Source organism: Cibotium barometz, chromosome 14 (genome assembly GCF_041138505.1).
Source record: "Cibotium barometz isolate CiBa-2024 chromosome 14, ASM4113850v1, whole genome shotgun sequence".
In the NCBI taxonomy this organism is placed as follows: domain Eukaryota; kingdom Viridiplantae; phylum Streptophyta; class Polypodiopsida; order Cyatheales; family Cibotiaceae; genus Cibotium; species Cibotium barometz.
This window is the reverse complement of record NC_141059.1, coordinates 16,502,951-16,526,637: the sequence shown is the minus strand read 5'-3', so window position 1 is coordinate 16,526,637 and position 23,687 is coordinate 16,502,951. Positions and strand designations below refer to the sequence as shown.

General features: G+C 40.6%; 1 protein-coding gene across 1 annotated transcript; it reads right to left on the bottom strand.

Annotated features, from left to right (window-relative positions):
* Positions 1-20,701: 20,701 nt before the first annotated feature.
* On the bottom strand, positions 20,702-22,020 carry LOC147631716 (uncharacterized). Its single transcript, XM_086807873.1, has 4 exons — positions 21,607-22,020; positions 21,230-21,288; positions 21,043-21,121; positions 20,702-20,914 (listed from the first exon to the last, which is right to left on the bottom strand). The coding sequence occupies exons 1-4, from the start codon at positions 21,872-21,874 to the stop codon at positions 20,877-20,879; spliced, it is 444 nt and encodes a 147-aa protein (XP_086663999.1). The 5' UTR covers positions 21,875-22,020; the 3' UTR covers positions 20,702-20,876.
* Between the last annotated feature and the right edge of the window lie 1,667 nt (positions 22,021-23,687).

Genomic DNA, 23,687 nt, shown 5'->3' with positions numbered 1-23,687 from the left:
TTAAAGGAAATATTCTCATACTCTCTCTCTTACTTTTTGACTTTTCTCATACTTTCTCTCTTACTTTTTGAAATTTTTATCTTCACTCTCTATAAATTGAATCTTTCTTGTCAGTTTGAAATCTCCTTTCTCATTAACTCCCACCATATCTCCCTTCCACATCAGCAAAACATTCTTGTATTTAGGTGGATCCCAAAAAGTTAAAAAAATATTTTTTATTTTTTTTACATTTTGAGGTGGAAAAAACACCACCCAACCAATATGTATGATGAAAATAATTTTTTCCCTCCAAAAAGCTTGTAATTCAAAGGTCACGTCAGAAGTGTCAGAAGCTTGTCACTCAGGAGCCAATACATCCATAACTAACTGTCAGGTCCCCACAACCCTATAAACATAACTAAGTGTCAGATCCTGAAATTGTGGGGACCCCAAAAATTATTATTTTTTAATTTTTCTCATAAATATAATTTATTGATGAAAAACTCCATGTAAGTATATTTGTATATCAAAAATATCATTTTCTACTTAGAAAAATGGATTTGTGTTAAACCTGCAAACAACAAAGTTTTAACAGTCTCTCTCACTCACCCCCCCCCCTCTCTCTCTCTCTCTCTCTCTCTCTCTCTCTCCCCCCCCCTATGAGGATCTCTCTGCTTTAGCTTCTTCCTCTGCTTAGCTATGGAGCCTTTGCAAGCTGTGTGTGTAGCCCCTTGTGAAGCTAGAAAATGGAAGGTTGATTTACATATTCGTATTCTTGAAGAGTATGGCAGCTGTAAAAAAACCCATCCTACGGATGCATAATCTATCCAAGCTCGTAGGATAGCTAAGGAGAAAAATGTAGACCTGTGGGTTGATGGGCATCTCTATCGAGTTGACCCTCCATTAAGAGCAAACCCTCCTTTTTGTAATTTATCATCTTTTATGCAATTTATTGGTGAAGAAGAGCTTGGCTTGTTAGGATACTGCAGAAGATTGACTACAAGTGGAGCTTGGCAAACCCATATTCTCCACCAATCTCAATTGCAAGCATCACAATTCAGCCTTTTACAATGTCAAGGACTTAAAACATCATCAGATAAAATGAAAGAGATCCTCATAGAGAATGTGCAAAAGGATGCAAAGATTCAAAGGCTAAATGAACTTATTAAATGACTCAAAGCAACGCCAAATGGTGCTCGTGAATGCAAAAAGACATTGGCTGGTATAGAATCTCTTGCATTTAAAGGTGGAGCACGGAAGAAAAGGATTCGTACAACAAAGTAAGTAACATAAACTTTCATTATGCACTCATCAGTGATTTAAACAAGGGAGATGTTGGGTTGTGCATGCACCAGCATAAATCTAGATGTAATAAGGCTAAGAAAATAAGTTTAGTTAGGGTTTTTTTCCCCTTAAAAAAAACTATTAATAGTTCCTTGTCTCACTTCATTTTCATTTCACCTTTTTAGAGAGCTTAAGCTTAAGATCTACGTAGACACCCACATAAGGACACCAGCACATCACCATGTTAGCATAGTCGTATATGGATATGACATGCACCAAGAACACCGCATGTGTTACCATGCTTTCACAAAACACAATGCAAGGCACCCAATGACCACAAACTATGGCGGCACCACAGAAGAGAGTGACCCCTTGGATTCTAGGACACTCCCAATGGGATCACCAGAGTCCAAACCCTCCTCCCACAGCAACACCAGCGATCACACATGCAGGCCCTTCTAGTGGGAGAAAGCATGTGAAGAAGACCCCACAATGCAGCCACCTCAGAGATCAAGACAGAGAGGCCGATGATGAGTAGTTGGACTGGGTTGGGAAAAACATTCCTACATTGTGCAGCACCATAGGTGGCAAGACCCTACTACCAGGAACTACCTACCTAGGAGGAACTTGATACATAGGTACCACAGCAACAGGAGGAGGAGGATTTAGACTATGAGAGAGACCAAGAGGACGTTCTTGCAAGTGCGCGCTAGTGTAGAAAGGTCAAGCTCTTCAAGCCAAGGAAATCCCAACCTCGCCAACGCACTAACACAACACAGAGAGCTCCAAGGAGAAGGATGTGCCAAGGCCATAGGGTGTTGGAATTAGGGTTGCAGGAAAGCACACAAAGCTTGGAGAAGAAGAAGCAAGAATGCACACAACACAAAGTGTATTAGATTGTGTCAATCTAGAAAAGATAAGTTATCCCTAGAAGGATGGGCGTATATACAAGCCGGGGGGAAAAAACCTCCTAAAGAGGGAAAAAGTGCCCCGGCGGTCCTAAGTGTGTTCACACACATCACTGCCTATATATATATGGCAACAAATCCCCCCTGGGAGTGATGGTGTGAACGAGAGCTGGCACTCATGTATAGGGGAGTGCCATGCCCGAAGTAGAGCAGTCCACAAAGGGGAGCAAGCCCAAAGCTTTGCGGAAAGCTTCAAACTTATCACGAGGAAGCGCCTTTATGAAAAGATCGGTGAGGTTGTCCTGTGTTGGCACATAGGCCAAGCTGATCTCTCCTGCTGAGAGTCTCTCCCTGACATAGTGATAATGCACCTCAATGTGCTTTGTGCGAGCATGAAAAACTGGGTTTCTCGCAACTGCCAATACGCTCTGACTGTCAATGAAGATAGAGGTGTGGCAGACTCCTGTCCAACACCCAAGTCAGCCATAAGCCGTCTCAGCCACACACACTCAACCGTAGAGCTGTGAAAGCTGCCCTGTACTCAGCTTCACAACTAGAAGTGGCCACAGTAGGTTGCTTCTTGCTCAACCAAGATATGCATGAGCTATCGAGCATGAAACAAAAACCACTTGTGGACACTCTTGTGTCATAGCAACCAGCCCAATCTGAGTCCGAAAAAGCATGTAAATCTAGCGACAACGATCCCCTCTTGGGATAAAACAACCCAAGATGTATGGTGCCACTCAAGTAGCGAAAGATGCGTTTAACTGCCTTCCAATGTTGAGACCCTGGGCTATGCATAAACCTGCTTACCTGTGAGACTGCAAACTGAATGTCCGGCCTCGTAATGCATACATAAATGAGGCAACCAACAGCTGTCTGATAGAGTGTGACATCAAAGTGATCTCCAGCATCATGAAGACTCAACTTCAAACCTGTCTCCATTAGAGTAGCAATAGGCTTGCAGTCCTCAAGGCCAAATCTCCGCAACAATGTCAAATCTGACATCTCAAAAGAGGCATTCAAATCAGCCTTAAAATCAGCAATATGACTCTCATTTGGTCCTGTGAGCAGCATGTCATCGACATAGAGAGAAATGATTAGATGTATACCATCCACACATTTAACATACAAAGTGCTTTCTGTTGGACTATTCTGAAACCCATGTGCAGTCAAATATGCATGTATCTTTTCATACCAAGCGCGTGGAGCTTGCTTTAAACCATATAAAGCCTTTTTCAACCTGCACACTTTGTTTTCCTGCCCTCTTTGAACAAAACCACGAGGCTGCGATACATACACCTCGTCATGCAAATCTCCATTCAAGAATGCAGTCTTTATGTCCAACTGATGTACATTCCAACCATTATGAGCTGCCAATGCACAAATGCTACAAATGGTAGTCATACGACAAGTGGAAGCAAAGGTCTCATCAAAATCAATGCCCTTTTCTTGAGCATAACCCTTTGCAACAAGTCTAGCCTTATAGAGATCAACACTGCCATCTGGCTTTCGTTTCAATTTAAAAACCCACTTACATCCAATGGCCTTTTTACCAATAGGCAAATCACACAAAGACCATGTACCATTCTTCATTATAGCATCATATTCACTTTGCATTGCAGCCAACCAATTTTCTGAATTTTGTGCCTCATCAAATGAAAGAGGTTCTTCCTCTTCACACATACTAGACACAGCCAAAGCATAACAATCTGATGCATAAGAGGCATGCTGAAAACCTAAACGAGTATGACTAGACATAGGTGCATCAATTTTACTATCACGCAAGGTTTGCACCAGCCATTTAGGCATACCTCTAGCCTGCTCATTTTCAGCCCTATCCTCATGAATTACATCCTGTAAATGTGCATCAGAAATAGGCTGATCTATGATGTCGTTTGAAATCTGCATAGGCTGAATATTTGCCTCATTAGGACTTACATTTGAATTCCCACCTGTAAAGAGAGGCAACAACGTATCAAATACATCCCGTGAGCTCACACCTGTCTCTTTGGTACATGATAACAAGGGCTGCACAGCATCTTCCACAAAAACAACATCTCGACTAATCAAGATACGCTTTGACTGCGGATGATACAATCTGTAACCCTTGCTTTCAGCACTGTAACCAACAAAAATGCATTTGATAGCCTTATCATCCATTTTTTTGACAGCCTTATCATCTAATTTTTTGCATTGTTGCACAGGCACTAAAGCATAGGCCAAGCAACCAAAGACACGCAAGTGACCAATAGAAGGCTTCCTGCCATGCCAAGCTTCGTATGGAGTAATAGACTGCAAGGCCTTAGTGGGACACCTGTTGAGTACATATGCAGCACACATGACAGCCTCAAGCCAAAACGCATGTGGCAAAGCCTGGCTCTTGACCATACATCGTGCCATCTCCATAAGTGACCTGTTCTTTCTCTCAGCAACACCATTTTGCTGAGGGGTATACAGCACTGTACATTGGTGTTTTATCCCATGACTAGCCAGAAATGCATTAAACTCTTTAGACATGTACTCCCCCCCTCGATCAGAACGGAGGGTGCCCACAGTACAATTGGATACATTTTCAACCATAAGCATAAATTGTTTGAAGCACAAAAACACTTCGGACTTTGCCTTCAGTGGATATACCCATGCATGCCTTGAGTAATCATCAATGAAAGTCACGAAGTACAAGTGTTTACCAAATGACGGAGTTTGCATAGGTCCACATACATCACTATGTACAAGCTGCAATTTGCGAGTGGCCCGCATAGAACCATCCTTTGGAAATGCAGAACGCTGCATTTTGCCCAAAATACAGCCTTCATAAACATGTTTCAATGGTGTCTCAAGAGGGGGCAATGAAGCAACCATATCAAATTTCTGCAAACGTAGCAAACTAGCAAAGTTTAGATGACCAAAACAAGCATGCCATAGTTTTGCATCTGAAACTGCCTTTTCATCAAAAACTGCATTTGCTGAATCTTCCACACACTTGTCATAAGAATTGAGCCTATACAGCCCACAAAACAAGGTGCCAGATACAATAATCTTATCACCAAAAGTCAAATCATGAACAGTACATCTGTCATCCACAAATTTGACTACAAATCCAAGTCTAGCAAGTGCAGAGACAGACAATAGATTCTTCTTTATCCCTGGCACATACAAAGCATCTGAAAGTGTGAAAGCGCTGCCATTTGCAGCAGTAAGCATAATTTTACCAACGCCCTTCACTGGGTAAGAAGCATTATTGGCACATGTGACAGTATTCCCATTAGGAACAGCCTCAAGAGAAGTGAACATATCACGATGCGAGGTAATGTGCTTTGTAGCACCACTGTCAAAATACCAAACATGAGAGTCAACAGAAACTACCAAACATGCATCATGTACAGATGGGTCATACTGGCAATACACGCTAAACGCCCATTCTGTATCCTGCACAACATTTGCGGAATCTACATTTGTAGAAGCATCCGCTATTGTGGCTGCATTTGACTCTTTCTTCTTTGCCTCTTTAGCCTTTAGCTTAGGGCAATTCTTAATGACATGATCATTTGCCTTACAATAGTTGCACCTGGTCTTTTTCTTGCCTTTATCCTCAAGAGCCTTCTCAAACTTATTGTTGCTACCTATGGAAGGAGAAGAAGTTACAGACCTACTAATAGGAGAAGAAACAGTAGAAGGGGCTACCTTACCACTTCTTCTCTGCTATTGCTGCTGGGCAGCAATAAATGCTTGATCAACTGCATGCTGCCTGGCCCTATTTTGCCTGGACTGTGCTTCTTGCAAGAGCTTGTTGACTAAAGTATCATACTTGACAGCATCAGGTCTGTCCTCATTAAGAAGTCTCCACGTGGAAGCAAAAGTCTGATATGTCTCAGGTAAAGCATCAAGAACAGTTTGCACAAGAGAATGATCAGGAATAATCTCACCTGCAGAAATTAACTGTTCTTTGAGATCTTTAATCTCAGCAAGAAAAACATTCATGTCATCATCTTCCTACATAATCTTCAATTCTAGCTCTTTACACAGGTAAGCGATTTTTGCCTCGTTACGACCTGCATACAAACCAGCTAGAATATCCCAAGCCTGTTTTGCTGTTTTAGCTGAACGAATATGTGGGGTGATGTTACGTTTGACAGAAAGTGCAATCAAGGCATGAGCCTGCGTATCTTTACCATCCCAACGAGCTTGTTCAGCAGTGGGTAAAACAGCAGCAATAGTAGAGCTGCTAGAACCTGTAACATCCTCAACAGATCCTACATCCACAAAACCTGGACGTACATCCGTACCCTGCACAATGTTCCACACTCCTTTTGCAACCAAAACATGCTGCATCATGTATGCCCAAAGTGGGTAGTTGTTGTCTCCATCCAATTTGTCTTCAGCAGACAACATGCGAAATACATCATTGCTGTTATCAGCCACCATGGCCACTGACTGAAACTGATGCAAAAGCTACCTATAATGAAGCAAACACTAAACAGAAAACAACTCGTGCTATGTAGCACGGTCCACAATAGAGTACGTATGCCTGTTTTGCAGAAAACTGTACTGTCAAAATTTTTGCAAAAAATGACGAAAACACCTGTGCAGAACTTGAAATGCAAAAACAGAGCCCGAAACGACCTTAGATGCAAATTCTGAGTATGCCAAGCCATACGGGCTTGTTTTGCAGAGTATAGGGACCTGCAAGCGCTCGTGAAAGCTCACCTCAATCGGAGAACGTGAGTCGGAGGGTGCCGGCGACGTAACCCTAGGAGCCGATGCCTGCTCTGATACCAATTATTGGAATTAGGGTTGCAGGAAAGCACACAAAGCTTGGAGAAGAAGAAGCAAGAATGCACACAACACAAAGTGTACTAGATTGTGTCAATGTAAAAAAAATAAGTTAGCCCTAGAAGGATGGGCGTATATACAAGCCGAGGGAAAAAACCTCCTAAAGAGGGAAAAAGTGCCCCGGCGGTCCTAAGTGTGTTCACACACATCACTGCCTATATATATATGGCAACATAGGGCTCTACAAGAAATCACGTTTTATCAGAGGAACACTTAGTTGCTGATAAGAAGAGCCCCTTTCGCTTGCACAGTGAAGGAGATTCTCCAACGATATAGAACAGAGTTTCATGTCAGGGGATTGCCCTTGCAGCATTGCAAGAAGCCTCCGAGGCTTACCTTGTTGGGGTTTTTGAAGACACCAACCTCCTTGCAATACATGCAAAAAGGATTACCATATCTGCCAAGGACATGCAACTAGCTCGGTGCATTCGAGCAAGACACAATCTAGAGATCTTAGATGTTAACCTTTTTTTTGAAGCAACTCTTTTGTTTCAAACCCCTCTTTGTACCAACCTCCTTGCAATACATGCAAAAAGGATTACCATATCTACCAAGGACATGCAACTAGCTCGGTGCATTCGAGGTGAGCAAGACACAATCTAGAGATCTTAGATGTTAACCTTTTTTTTGAAGCAACTCTTTTGTTTCAAACCCCCCTTTGTAACAAGCCTATATGGCTTTCATTTATAACCTTCTGATGATAATTAAAATTTTAAGTTTCTTACAATGTCTCGATGTCATCATGTTTGTTTGCCAGTTTGTCACCCAAGGCATCAGAAGCGCTCCTGCTGGTGGAGGATTGAGGAAGCTGTGCCAGAACAGCACGAATTTGGCCTCTGCAACCGCGATGTAGGCTCAAAATTTGCACTGTTCTGGCACTTCTCCCCTAGCCAGTCATGATCATTTCTGATGTATTTATGATAAAGTTGAGCACACTAATTGTGAGAAATAGTAGTTTATAAGATAAAAACACCTTTAATCATGTGTAAAAATATAGTGTTTATCATCCAATGCATAAGAATTACTCCTGAAGGACTGGGGAAGCTATGCCAGAACCGTGCGAATTTAGGCTATGCAGCGGTGGTGTAGGCTCAAAATTCGCACTGTTCTGGCACTACTCCCCCAGTCACACTGAGGATCATTTATGATGCATTTATAATGAAGTTGAGCACACTAATTATGGAAAATAGTAGTTTATAAGATAAAAACATATTTAATCATGTGTAAAAGTATAGTGTTTCTCATTCAATGCATCAAAAGTTCTCCTGGAGGACTGGGAAGCTATGCCAAAACAATGCAAATTTTGGCTCTGTAACGGCAGTGCAAGCTCAAAATTTGCACTGTTCTGGCACTGCTCCCCCAGCCACTTAGGATCATTTTTGATGCATTTAGAATGAAGTTGAGTACACTAATTGTGAGAAACAATAGTTTATAAGATAAAAATAGCTTTAATCATGTGTAAAATTACATTGTTTGTCATCCAATGCATCAGAATTGCTCCTGAAGGGCTAGGGAAGTTGTGCCAAAACAGTGCGAATTTGGGCTCTACAACAGTGGTGCAGGCTCAAAATTCGCACTACTCCCGTACTACTCCCTGAGGCTCCCAGGGTCATTTCTGATGCATTCACAAAAACATTGATGGTACAAACTAGAGAAAACAATGATATACTTGATGAAAATAAGTTTGTAAAAATTGTACTATATTCATAATAAGAAGTGATACATCATCCTTTACACACTTTCTTACAATATTGAGCTTCCTTCTCTTGTTATTGGGCAGAGTGTGCTCAAGGAGTGATTGGGCTATTTCTTGAGGATCCTCTATGCCTATGCTTTTGGCTATACTTATACGAGCAAGAAGCTTACCCCTAAATCCAGAACCAAAAACATCGAAGGCAAGGGATTTTTTAATCAAAACTATACATTTGGTGCTCTGTACCATAGAGGCTACACAGAGCACCTTAGAGAGGGATTTCAAAAATAAGAGAATGAAGGCAGATTGAGGGGTGTCGTCCCTGTGGATAATGGCGATGCCATCCAACAGGAAGTCGACCAAGATAGTGCGCCAATGTAGCATCATGTCCATGGACCTTGACTTGGTCTCTGCTGTTGCCGCGTCTCCCAGAGCAAATGCATCAATTTCAACCACCCTCTGCAATCAAAGGAAAAATCAAAATATTTTCCTATACATAATTACAAATGTTTCTAGGTTGTAGAAGGTCGATTATTACCTCTTGCTCAATGTCTTCTTTTGCCAAAGTGCTGGTGGGGGCAGAGAGGTCAATCGAGGACTTAGCCTCATCCTTTTTTGGTGCTTTGGTCTCCTCCATCACTCCAGCAGCAAGGGTATCCTTTTCAGCCTCTAGTGTGTCTTCTGGAACTAGGGCTTACTCCGCAGTCTCAACCACAATTTCCTTGACCAAAGCATATGTCTCTGCGATAGATTCTCCAAGGGGTAATATAGCACTATCTAGGTGAGGACGGAGGTTGGGACGTATCAAGGTTCACCTCACAGTGCGTGCATATAATGCCCAAGCATTCATCCATTCTCAAGCCAGCTGCCTTTTCAAAGTCATGAAGAAATAAGTATTCTTCACCTTCCACCACAATGGTGCTCAAGAGATTGATCTCAAGCTCTAGCAGCACCTTGCTCTCCTCGTGTGGGGAAGATGGCCCCACATCTTCTACTACAGTGGGTTGTTTAGCTGTAGATTGTGCACCCTCTACAAAGTGCTTTGATACAAGCTGCTCTTCCACACTAGCACTCGTTCCTACTGCCTTCACTTCCTTGTCATCCCTCAAATACCCTGCCAACTGCAATGCATGCATCTCTATCTCCTCATCCGAATCCTCATTGGATGAGAGGAACGCAAAAGTGGTGAGCCATGAGAGGAACCCAGTTCCTAAATTGCCCTTCCCAACCTCGTCACCTCCTGCTGCTTATTGAAGGTACAGTAAGCTCCTGCGGGGATGCAGATGTTGATGAAGCGTTCAAGGCACTGGATGTAGGGGCAAGCCTATTGTTGAATGTACTGAAGCAGCTCAACAGGCACCCATCGACCATTGGGGAAATTGGGAAAGGAGATGGAGTGGGGAGCCAAGTATTGCTTCATGTATGCAATCTATGTCTCATAATGTTGGGACGCAAGGGCAAGCGACTTTTGAAAGTTGACTTCACCAGAGAACATGACAAAGAGCTCGCTCTTGCCCACCCACAGGGTGGTGGAGAGGAACTCATAGAAGGTGTCAAAGGGGGTAGCCATATGAATGAAAAGAGATAGTGTGAGCTCGTGCTTGGTTTCTATTGCGTAAAAATGAGAAAGAAGGCACCTTTGGCTATTTATAGTTTGTCCTTTTCACACTAGACCGCTAGTTAGACAAAAAAATTACAGTTTGCAAAAATATTAAGATTTCAATTAAATAAAGATTGGTTAAAAAAGATCCTGTTTTACAACATTACAAGCATATCATCTAATCTAAAATTGTTATAATGTCTTCTAGACATTATAACAATTGTTATAATGTCTTCTAGACATGCAAGACCTATGCTCTACACCACCTAGCACCGCAGTATCCCTACAGGCCTCTCACTCACACCACACCCACCACTGACCACTCACTCACCACACCCACCAAACTGACCACTCACTACAGGCCTCTCACTCACACCACACCCACCACTGACCACTCACTCACCACACCCACCAAACTGACCACTCACTACAGGCCTCTCACTCACACCACACCCACCACTGACCACTCACTCACCACACCCACCCACTGACCACTCACTCACCACACCCACCACACACTGACCACTCACTCACCTCGCTCACACATAGAGATGGACAAAACACCACAAGAGCGCAACACTATATACCAATTATAGACAAGAATGATACAAGAGAGAGTCTCCTCTGTGAGAATGTGCTAAAATGAATGTCCTAAAAGAGAGTGTCTGTCCGAGAGAGTGTCCTGCTCTGCTGGTGAGAGAGTGCTCCCCTTATCTCCTCCTTGGGTGTCCTCCTCCTCCTCAAAGTCCCAACCCTCATAATCTAGTGTAGAGGGAAGATCTAGAGAGAAGTTCTTCCATTGGGAAAAGGAAGATGGTGCTCAAGAAGATCTCGCCATCCCTCGAGAAAGGGAGAGAGGTGTTGCCGCCATGAGTGCCATCGGGGCTAGCCAAGCACGTCGGAGATGTCAGAGGGCACTGACAGTGATGGCGGTCAGAGATGTTGAAGGGCATCGGCAGTGACGGCGACGGTCGGGACCACACCGGTAGTTGGAGCGGTTGGAGATGTCGGAAGTGATGGTGGGAAGCTCTTGGTGGAGTGTGGAGGACTTCCTATCTATAGGGAGGTAATGCCCACTAGAATTTGATTGGGCATGACCACAAGGACTGGCGTAGTGACCTTACCCTCTTCTCGATGGTGCACACTACAGAAGGATAACATTTTATGTTCTATATATGTGACATATGAGATAGCTAGGTCAATAACCATCAGTATGCATATAGAAACCACATTAACATCAGTCACATCATCCATTTCATTTCCATCTAGATATATTTTGATCTTTCTATCTTGCTTTGCAGTATTTGGTTATGGATAACATGACACTTGATCCAAAAAATTAGCAAAGTGTGGCTTAAGCATGTAGCCATTTATTGATTTTGTTGAAATTTGAGCATAATGATGAGCTATGGTGGATCAAACACTAGAATCAACATCATTAACAAAGTGATTAGCAAATGATTAAGACGTAATTAGTGAATAATTAGCAAATAGATTAATGTAGACATGGATACTCAAAAACCAGCAAATTCTCATTAGGGCTATGCCTCAATTTATAGTGTTTACATCAAGCATCAAATCCCATTGATTTCTCCATGATTCACTCCCAGAATATCTCCACCTCTTGCTTGATTCTCTCCACCTCTTCTCTTTTCCCTGAATATCTCCCAGAATAACTCCACACTCCTAAATTCCCTCATGCTACCCATTATTCTCTCCCAATAGATTCTTCTAACCTTTTTACAGGTTCTTTCACAATTACATCTCCTCTTTTACAGCCTCTATCCAAGAGCTTGTTCCCACACACACCCTATTCACTTGTATTTTCAACACCTCCCCTCAAGTGAATAATCCTAGCACACCTGGACCCTGTATCAAGTTTCCCTCTTACTTGATAGCCCGCGACTAGTGCCTCAAGTCCCTAAACTCCATAGTCCTTGACACACTCTCTCTCTCTATGTGTCCAAGGCTACTATAAGTGCTCGCGACCTTGACTAAAGTGCTCACACATACATCTACCACATGGCCTATATCATCGGTGGCTCAGAGGTGGTTTTAATTTATTGGGGCAGGTTACATTGGGTTGTGGGGTCTCTCTCTCTCTCTCTCTCTCTCTCTCAGAAAAGATGATCCGACTCCACTTCCTTTGGAGCCTCCATGAAGTTTGCCGATGTCGTTCCTTCTTCACTGGGTTTGCTGTAGTAGCAGTCTCTCGCCATGTGTCCTGGCTTTCCACATTTGTGGCAAGTGAAGGTCCTCCCTTCTACTCTACCTCTTCCTCGTCCTCGTCCTCGAGAGAATCCTCCTCGGGTGAAGAATGCTTTTTCCTCTCCTGCTGTTGAGTCGAGCCCTGTCTTCTCTTTGCCTCTGCTCTCTTGCTCTAGTAGAGCTGCTTCTATCTCGTGTATCTTCAATTCAGGTACATTCTTTAGTGTTGCTACAATGTTTTCATAATCTCCTTTGTCCACACTCTTCAGAAGTACAGCTAATGCTTCATCATCTTCTACTTTTTTGCCAATAGCTGCCAGCTTTGCTTAATGCTTTTATATTTGTTCAAGTGTGTGATTAAAGGTTCACTTTCCTTCATGTCCAATTTGTAGAATTGCATTAATAGATTTATCTTGGAATTTTTTGCTTGTGTACCAAATAATTTATTGAGTTTATCCCATGCATCTTTTGCCCACTGTATCCCTATGATGTGATGAATGATTTCATCACATTTAAACTGAGTGCAATAAGTCCTAATGCTTTTTCATTCCTGCTCTTCCACTCATTTTCTCCTCTCTCTGGGCATTCATCTCTCCCTTCAACTAATCCCCACAGATTTTTCCTCATCAACAAATACATGGTTTTTGTCTGCCATGTATAAAACTGTTCCCCATTAAATTTGGCTATTTCCTGTGCTGAACTCATGGTGATGTGAAGGGGGTCTTACCTCTTGATCCAAATTCAAGATTCAAGGACAATTTCTACCCTTTTACAACTCAATCTGGTGTTTAATAGATGATTACAACAATTTTATCAGCATAAAATCACCAGAAATTACATTAAATTAAGGGTAACCAATTTGTACGAGATGGTTGGAGTATCAAACCAACTCCGATTTGCAATATGAAGTTATAGGGATCTGTATCAGATACCTAATGTTTAATTTGAATCCTCAATTGTACCAAAGTATAGTGATTAGCACTGATTAATCACTGATTAGCAAATTAATGCTCTGTTTTATGTGCAAAAAATAGAGTATGCGAGGAGTCCAGATCTGGTGCCTTCCACTTCAAATGAGCTGCAATGCTTTCAAAGGCATCAATAGCAATGAGTCTAGTAGAGGATTAAGCCAAGAAACACAAGATTTGACCAAATATTGAAAGCTTAATCTCTGTTTTACCAAAGTCACCTGCAGATTTGATGAAGAGCTTGGATCTCACTGTAGACATGATGAAATTGAATTCTGTCTTCACCAGCTTGTAGAGCATGCTTGATTACCCCTTGGGCTAAGAGGAATTAGAAGGATTTGATTTGAGCAAGGAGAGATCTGCAGTTCCCTTCAAAAAGAACGCGCTGGAAAAAACGTCAAATTCTCCTTCGTCCGTTGGCGGTTTGCTGCGTTTTCTTCATGGGCTTGAAGCCAAGGAGGTTAGCTATGATATGCTAGAAGATTGTGCCCTAAATGTGAGTGTGCAAGGTGCTAGAGATCCTCCACTAGCTGGGGGTGAAGGGGAAGGTGAAAAACTCACTAAAAATTGATTTTTTTACTAATTATCTACTAATCCTAATTAATTAACTAATGGGCTCATAAACCTAATTGATTCTAGGCATGACTCTGATACCATGTTGAAATTTGAGCATAATGATGAGCTATGGTGGATCAAACACTAGAATCAACATCATTAACAAAGTGGTTAGCAAATGATTAAGATGTAATTAGTGAATAATTAGCAAATAGATTAATGTAGGCATGGATACTCAAAAACCAGCAAATTCTCATTAGGGCTATGCCTCAATTTATAGTGTTTACATCAAGCATCAAATCCCATTGATTTCTCCATGATTCACTCCCAGAATATCTCCACCTCTTGCCTGATTCTCTCCACCTCTTCTCTTTTCCCTGAATATCTCCCAGAATAACTCCACACTCCTAAATTCCCTCATGCTAACCATTATTCTCTCCCAGTAGATTCTTCTAACCTTTTCACAGGTTCTTTCACAATTACATCTCCTCTTTTACAGCCTCTATCCAAGAGCTTTTGGTAGCTTCACCTTTCCATCTGCTCTATTTTTTGGGCCCATAAGTGGTGCATGCATTGAACCTCTTGTAAATCATCTCGTTGTGCCTTGCTCTCCTTTGCTCCTATGATGGTTTTCCAAAGAACCTCGGCTATATTTTTTAAGATGTGCATTGCATCAAGAAGATGGTTCACTAGAAGGTCATTCCAATATGGAAGTTGATGGAAAATGGATAGACGCTTAATTCTTGGAGGTGTATAGGGGAGGTGTATAGGAGGCTAGATCCAGCTCCCATAAGGTCCTCCAAAGTCACACTGCTCTTCCATATGCGAGGAGACCTCCCTAGAAATCCCTCACACAAAGGATGATCCACCCGGGAGATACTTCTTGTGACCCTCCTATACTATCTTCTTCATAGACTTTAATTATTGAGCCTTAATTTGCGGCCCTTATAATGGACATCCATTATAATCTGACACTGAAAGCCCTATAGAACATCAAAAAAGATTGTATAGCAGGTAAGTTTGGATGGGTGGTTGCAAAATCAGGGTGCCTAGTTTTGTCCACTCAGGCACCCTGTAAACAGTAAAAAAACAGGCATTTGTTTACCTTTAGTGGCTAATCTCTCCTAGTAAATGAAGGAATTTTGTTTCAAGTTCTTTTGTTGGAACATCATATTCAAAGTTGAAAATATAGTTACATAATTTGATTAAGCATTAGATAGTCAAAAGTCCTCATTTTCTTAGGTACAAAGTCAATGTATACACCCTGTCCTAAATTTGAACTGATTCCATAAAATGCTAATATCTTTTACATATAAACTCATATGAGATTCCCACTTTGTACCTTAGATCTTCACATAATATGGAGCTTAACTTGATTTTTCGAGAAAATATTAAGATATCTGTCTATTTTCTTTAAATATTTCAAGGTCTTTAAAGTGTTATAATATACGCCACTTTTTGTACCCACAATAGCTACCACTTAAAATCCTCAATCTTGTAGATCAAAAGAGTGGGTAGATACTAAGACATTAGTAGAATGTGGTGGTTAGTAAAAATTACAAATCCAATGGTTGGATTTTTAATGATCTCTTTTTCAAAATTCTTCCAGACTATCAGAAGGCCTGCAAATATTAATAATCTAATTAGTAAAATTACATTTTTGATGTGAATCATATAAAACCTATAGGGACTAGTGTGCTTGTAATGGTGCATCTATGGAAAAATAAATTGGATCACTATAAGTATGGAAAGATCATTTTTTTATCATTTCATCATATTTTTGATTAATTTTGATTAATTAGACTAATTTATATTAATTTAAGTTATATTGGGTTAATTTAAGGGCAAGCGTATTTTCCATTATTTGCTCGATCTCATTTTAAGTACCTTGCCCCCCAAAACTTGCTCTCCAAGCATTGTCCCAGTCCAGCATAAACTGGATAAAACTGGACACCCTGATCTTGCAACAACCCGGATGACAATCATGACTTAACATAATATGTTAATAAGCTACAGTATTACCTGAGCACTCTCCATATAGCCATGCCAATCATGCATAGTCCACATAAGTATTCCTCTCAATGTTAGCGCACATTGTCCAAACCTCTTGGAAATATCATGAACTTCAATGCCCTCCCATAGAACACGAAGCTCCTCACTAAAGGGGCTAAATACACATCCATGTTTTTCACCTTGTACTTTCCAAGAACTATCAAAGATAATAAAAGATGTCCTTTTTTTATTGCTAGCCATGGTGGAAGATTATAGTTAACTAGACAAATAGGCCATGTACTCCATGATGAACTTCATAGACCAAATGGATTCACTCCATCCATCGCTAGTCCGAGTCGAATATGGCGAGCCTCCTCCTGAAAGGCTACCCACTTCTCTTCAATGTGCTTCCATGCAAGGGAATCTGTGGGCACATGCATAACACCATCCATGGACCTAGTGTTACGTACGATGCCAAGTCATCAATCCTGCAATGGATTTGCACTTGAATATTGTTTTAATCCGATGGATGATAGGAAAGTGTTGTAAAACTTTTGATGGTACCCTTTCTCCTTGCACATCTTGTCTATATCTCGATGTCGAGCCACTTGGTATTTGCAGAGCGAGTACATGGGCAAAGTGTTTTCTTCTCTAAATCAACAAAATTTAAGGGTGTGGCATAGTCCATGGTTTCCATATTGATCTGCAAAATGGGAACGAATGCTTATTTTTGGAGCGGAATTCTCCGTTAAGTATTTGTGGAGGGTGGTAGTCAGTGATAGGTAATTTGAAATGTCAGGGGCTCGCAAGATTTGGAAAGATTTTGAATTTGAATGAAAAGTAGCGATCATCGAAATAAGCATCGAAAAGGTCGTCGAAATATTCGTCGAGAAGGTCGTAAAAATTTTATTTTTTTGACTCTTATATTCACGCTATTTCCCACGTACTTTTCGACGCTTTTTTCCACCCTTATTTCGACACTTATTTCGACGTATATATTGATGGTGCATGTTTTTATTGTAAAACAAAACCTCTCTTTTTTCTGCATTTTTTTCCCGTGCGCGTGTGTTTTGCTTCCTCACTAGGTATGCCTCCTTTTCCCTCACTCCCGTCTCCTCTTGGTTACATGTACATGTGATGTAAAATGTTTGTGTGTGTAATTATGAGTAATTTTCTTGTTTTTTTGCTTTCTCATTTGTTTTATAGGTTCTTTCTCTCTCCCAAGCTCTTCTCCACCTCCTTCTTTGCCCTCCCTCCCCTCCGCTCTCCTCTCCTCTCCTCTTAGTTGTTAAATTGGTGTGGGTGTGTTGAAGGATAAATGTTCTTGTGTATCCATGCTATTCACACTTTCAGGGTTTTGTATTACTAATTCTTTTCTCAACTTTTTGTTTTGTTTTGTAGGTCTTCTAATCCTCTCTTTCAACTTCACCAAAAAGAGGTAAATTCCTTTCTCTCTTTCCTCTCTTTTTGATTTTGTATGTGTGCATTAGGTTCTTAGGGATTTTGTATGTATGCATTACTAATTCTTTCCTCGCCCTTTTGTTGGTTTTGTAGGTCTTCTAATCTTCTCTTTCAACATCACCAAACAGAGATAAGTGCTTTCCTCTCTTTTTCTATATTTTTATCCTCTCTTTCCTCTATTTTTATCTACCAAAAAGAGGGGTTTTGTTTTGTAGGTACTCTATGCATAGAGCTTAATGCACATGCATAGAGCTCTAATCATAGAGCTTAATCTATGCATTAAGCTCTATTCTTATACCTTAATGCATAGATTAAACTCTATGCATGCATTCATAATGCACAGAGCTTAATGCATGCATTAAGCTCTATGCATAGAGCTCTATGCATGCATAGAGCTTAATCTATGCATGCATTAAGCTCTATGCATAGAGCTTAATCTATGCATGCATTAAGCTCTATGCATGCATGCCTAATGCATAGTGCCGGGATACAGTTTAGTTTAGGATAGCATTTCTTGCATAGTGCTTTATGCATAAGCTTTATATATAAAGCCTCATGCATAAGCTTTTGTATGTATGCATTACTAATCCTTTCCTCACCCTTTTTTTGGTTTTGTAGGTCCTCTAATCCTCTCTTTCAACATCACGAAAAAGAGAAGTGCTTTTCTATCTTTCCTCTATTATTATTGCACCCTTGGGTGATGGAGATTTGTTTTGTAGATTTGCGCATAAGCATTATGCATAATGCTCATTCATGCTTTATGCTGCATAAGCCTCATGCATAGCTTTATGCATAAGGCCTCATGCATAGCTTTATGCTGCATAAGGCCTCATGCATATGTTGTATGCATAAGGCCTTATGCATAGTGCTTTATGCATAATGAATGTTGAGGGATAATTCATGTGTATGATCTTATTAAAGCGTCCATGTGGGCTTTGTTATGTGTGTGTAGAAACATGTCTCGCACTCCAGATGAGACACCGGCTTACTCTCCATCCTTCTCTCCATATGCCATGTCGCCTGACCAGTTTATGGGTTTTTTAGCACGAGCCACGCCCGAGCAAAGAGCGATAGCACAACAATATTTTAGGAGAGGGGCGGGCACTTCGGCCACACCATCAGGCAGCACCACCACCACTAAACCTAGTTCACTTGTAGAAACCCCACAAAGAGCCGCTAGAACCCCTCCCTCAGGTCGCTCGTCCACTCGCCAGAGGACAACGCTCAAGTAGTGGAGATGGAGGGGATTGTTGTCCAAGTGGGGGCACGGATGGATCTACGCCCCCACGTGAGCGTCCTTCACCATCTAGCGTCAGAAGCACTCCATGCTCGCAATCATTGCGACGTTTCGACACACAACCCACACCCGCTGATGGAGAAAAATTTTACACAATTGTCAATGGTGGCAATGTGGTTTTGGATAATGTCGGGCAGGAGATGAAGAGCCGCATCCGCGAGCTTTGCCACATTGTCTTTGCAAATGACTTTATGGCCAAAGTTGAATAAAGACAAGAAAGATAGAGTCATAAATCAAATCAAGGATGAGTACAAGCCGGCCGGCGCGATAGTGATGTCGTCCCCATAAGGTGGATAAAGGACCACATGGTGGACGTCAGGAAACATTGGCAGGGAGATGTGACTAGGAGATTGAAGGTAAGGGGTGAGAAGCCTTGGTACATGAGCACCGAGGATTGGAATGAGAAGAGGCAAAAGCATGCTCGAAATCCCCAACGCTATAAGCAACAAGAGGATGCAGCCAAAGCCCAAATGGAGAGCGTAGGAAGCTCTCACCTTGGAAGCGGTGGTTGGGACACATTCCATGTCTACTTTGTAAGTATCAACATTTATCTTGTATGTTTCATTTGATGTTATATCTACTTTGTAAGTATCAATGCTTATCTTGTTGTTTTGGTACTTTTAGAATCAACTGGTTGGTTGGCCAGCAACAAGAGAAGAGGAGGACATTGCTCACCGCCACAACACATACTTTCTTTTTTCGAGAAGGCACCAGCCTCAATTGGGGGCGCATTGTAGATATGGTAAGTGTGGCAAGCCTTAACCTTATGATTTGTATACTTGCTTTGTCTTGTCATGTTAGATCGTTGTTTTGGTATACCATAAAAAGCATCTTATATGGTATACCATAAAAGCATCTTATGATTTATATACTTGCTTTGTCTTGTCATGTTAGATCGTTGTTTTGGTATACCATAAAAAGCTATATAATTTGGCCATTGTTTGCACTTGTGTGAATTGTGTACCTACTTTGTAATGTCGAAAACGTTATGGCACTCTCTCTAACTTTTTCAACAAATTCGCTTTGTTCTTCACATCAGAGTATAGTTGCCTTTGGAACTCTATAAATTTGGCATAATGGTGCAACCAGCTACAAGACTGCAGCTGGATGCACCATTATACCAAAAAAAATTAATACCTGCACGCATCGAAATAAGCGTCGAAAGTTTCCTGCATTCGTCAAAAATAGCGTTGAAAGTTTCCTGCATCCATCAAAAATAGCGTCGAAAGTTTCTTGCATCCATCGAAAATAGCGTCTAAATGATAGTCGAAATACTTGTCGAATTTACAGTCGAAATAGTAGTCCAAATGTCAATTGAGATAGTCGTCGAAAGTAGCGTCGAAAAATGCACAGTAAAATTACTTTTTTCGACTCTTGTTTTCGATGCTTATTTCGGTGCCTATTTCGACGTTTCTATTTCGATGCTTTTTGGACAGGTGTTTCGACGTTTAGGGGATTTTAAGCTTAGTTCTAAAGCATCGAAAAAAGCGTGGATAATGGCCCCACCTTTTGTAGTGAAAACAATTCTTTATAAAACACATATAACATCGAGGCATATGACACCTCTTAGACTCATGAGATCTACAAGGTTTTCATATAGTGCCCCTTCCTTCTCCTTCAAGGCATCAATACGCCACAACTTCAAGAAAGCATACCTCATAACTTGGCTCATGGAAACATACTATAGGAAAGCTTTTCACAAATGGAGGCTATAATATATACTATTTTCTTTGAGGTACTCAAATTTTTAAGGCCATACATTTGTGGAAAGGTACACTTATCTCCAAAAATGCAAGAAGAGCATGAGCACAAGACCCAAAACAACAGGACAAAAAAAGTTTAAAAACATGTGCATGTGCCTAGGGAGCATTAAAGCATTATTATTTTCAATCTCCTCTCTCATTAATCACGTCTTGATAAAAGGTCACGTTTAATGAAGCTTTATTATGATTAGGAATAACTTGGATCAATATAAATTCATTCAAAGGATCGAAATAACGAGCCATGTAACCGAGTCTTCTAAGCGCTAATTATGATTTTTACCAGCAGGAGGTTTAAGCAAGGCATAGTTAAAGTTCAAAAAGTGCAATTTGCTTCAATCGTCCTCCTCCTCGACTATCTCACTGGTGGAGCCTGCAATCAATAATTGATGACGCTTTTGTTAACTAATCACATAATTAAGAGATTTACTGCAAGGCTACATTATGATAATTAAGAGGTTTAGGCTACATTATGTGATAATTTATGTCTTCACACGGTACCTGCGCTTCTGTCCCAAACGCTTCCGTCGTTGCAACCATAGCTAAGCGTCGTGTACTGCAACGCTTGTGCTGTATTTATCTGCAAATCAAACGACATTCTTTATTAATATAAATGTAAATTGTATGCCTGACTCGTGTCTTTAATTAAGACGCCAATCATGCAGTTGAACGTTAATAAATCCCATGCCTTGCCGTCATCTTGATCTTCCACCGAGCTTTCCTCCAAGAAGAACTTCTTATACTGAGCTGCGTTCGAACCATAAAACCGATAACAGAACGAGGTGATTAGATGAGGGCGATGTAATTAATTACCCTAATTAGCAAGAGATTAAAACCGATAACAGAACGAGGTGATTAGATGAGGCAATGTACGCCATTACAACTAATTAGCAAGAGATTAGAGAACGATTACAGAGCGAGGTGATTAGACGAGGACGATGTAATTAATTACCCTAATTAGCAAGAGATTAAAACCGAGAACAGAACGAGGTGAATGAGATGAGGACAATGTAATTAATTACCGTAATGAGCGCAAGAGATTAGAGATTAGAAACTAGAGCTGACCTATCAAGTGAGAGATGCCGACTTGGGCGTCGTCAACCTTGGTGTTGATCTTAAGTTTGAGGTCGGAGAGGCGCGTCGGCAGGGTGGTGGCCACGGTGCCCTTGAGGTCCACGAGTTCGGACGAGATAGAGGTCTCCATGAGCTCCATTGCTAGCTTCTGCCACTTCTCCCTCTCTTCCAACCTCCCCAACTCCACCCATGGTTGTGCAAATCTAGGCACCCCCCTTGCATCCAACTTGTGCCCTTCCCCACCGCTAGACACCACCATTGCTTCTCCCTCCTAATCACACAATACTTGTACTTAACAGAGACTATCTATTAATCAATGCTTTACGTAAAGGCTTTCAACCCTTATAACTACATAAATAAATTTATTACATGTCTAGTGTCCCTCAACACTACCAATATGAAGAGTTTCTATTAGACTCTCCCACCAATGTGAAGTGCTTTAAACTGAATTGGTTGCTCTTGGATGAAGTGTCTTTAATTTGACGAATTGGATCTTTCTACCAAGCCTTTTTAGAGGGTCACTCGAAGTTTAAAAAATGATATGTGCTCCTACCTAACTTCTAATGCACTTAGAAGTTATCTTATTACTCTACCTTACGGCTTCCTTTTTTAATAGTTGATTTTCATGTGTACTTGTTGACCTCCCTTTCTAAAAACAAAACTTTATCCCTATGTTCCAAACTTAGGCTAAGCCAAAACAATATAGATTTTAGAAAAAGTTTGAATATTTTATGGTAGTTCTATTGTTTTTAAAAAAAGATTGAATATTAGGTGGCAAGAACTATGCTACTTGGTTCATTTGTTGGGGCACAAGAAAAAACTCCACTTTTGCTCATCATAAGAGGTATTAAGTGGGCTCTGGGTTTTCTTATTATACGTAGCATATCAAGTCCTCTCCCTCCTTCTCTATCTTTCATTCTCTTTCTCTCATTTATGATTTCACTTTTTAAAAAAACAAAGGCATGCATCATGGAGAAACTTTCTCTTTAGAGAACCAACTTAAATTTAATTACCTTTCTTATCTAATATATTCTCCTTAATTTGCAATCATACTCTTTCTAACTTCACCTACAAGGCTAGTAGAAGAAAAGAGAGTTTAAAAAACTAGACATCAAGATGTTTAAAATCTCAGCAACAAAACAAAGTAACATTCCTAATTACTTTATTTGGTGATCCTTCTAAGTAAATGAAACTGTCCATGAGAATGCGATGATGAGGCACATCATCATCAAAATCATCTTATGAAACTCTCTCTCTCTCTCTCTCTCTCTCTCTCTCTCTCTCTCTCTCTCTCTCACACACACACACACACTTACTCTCTTGGATATTTGTGTGGATTTCGTAACCCTAATTTGAAGGCCTATAAGTAACTTTTAGCACTTTTGGAGTAACCTTAAATTTGAAGGTCTATAAAAAATAACTATTTGAGCACTTTTTACGCTATCTTTTAATGAAAAGGCCTCTTGGATCTTGTTGAGATAATCTTAAGGATGAGGTACTACCAATGCACTAAAAAAGAGTAAATAAAGAAAGTATTAGAAAGATTGCTTCGAAGGAGACTTGTTTTTACATTCCACACCTATTTTGATTCAACATCAAACTTTTAAAAGACACTTCTAGGACCATGAACAAACATAGTTAGAGTCTTCAAATGATAGATCTAAGCTTGGAAAAGATACAAAAGTTGATGCATATAATTCAAACATGAAACCTATTCTTGAAACTAGTCTCGTATGAGGGAAAAGTGGTTATATGGTTACTAAGCGCAAAGTTCTATCAAACATGAAATCTAGTCTTGTATTATGAGTGAAAAGTGGTTATATAGTTACTAAGTTAAGTTCATGCTATGGATATGCTATGCACGAGACACACATAATTTGAATTGGTCCTTTTCCTCATGATTCTATGGCAAAGCATCCTATATAAATTGTGATATTTGTTTCTTTTTCTTGGATAGCATAATAAACATTTTGGAAAGCAAAGAAGCAAGTTATTCCATCCAAGTGCATCAAGTTTTTCATTCAAATAATCATACTAAACTTTAAATTTTCCCCAAGCACTCTTGCTTTTTC

Coding starts and splice junctions, on each gene's coding strand:
- LOC147631716 (XM_086807873.1), bottom strand. CDS start 21,874: ATGGTGGTGTCTAGCGGTGGGGAAGGGCACAAGTTGGATGCAAGGGGG. Junction 21,122..21,229: donor AAGATCAAGATGACGGCAAG/GCATGGGATTTA, acceptor TTTGATTTGCAG/ATAAATACAGCACAAGCGTT. Junction 20,915..21,042: donor CGTTTGGGACAGAAGCGCAG/GTACCGTGTGAA, acceptor TATTGATTGCAG/GCTCCACCAGTGAGATAGTC.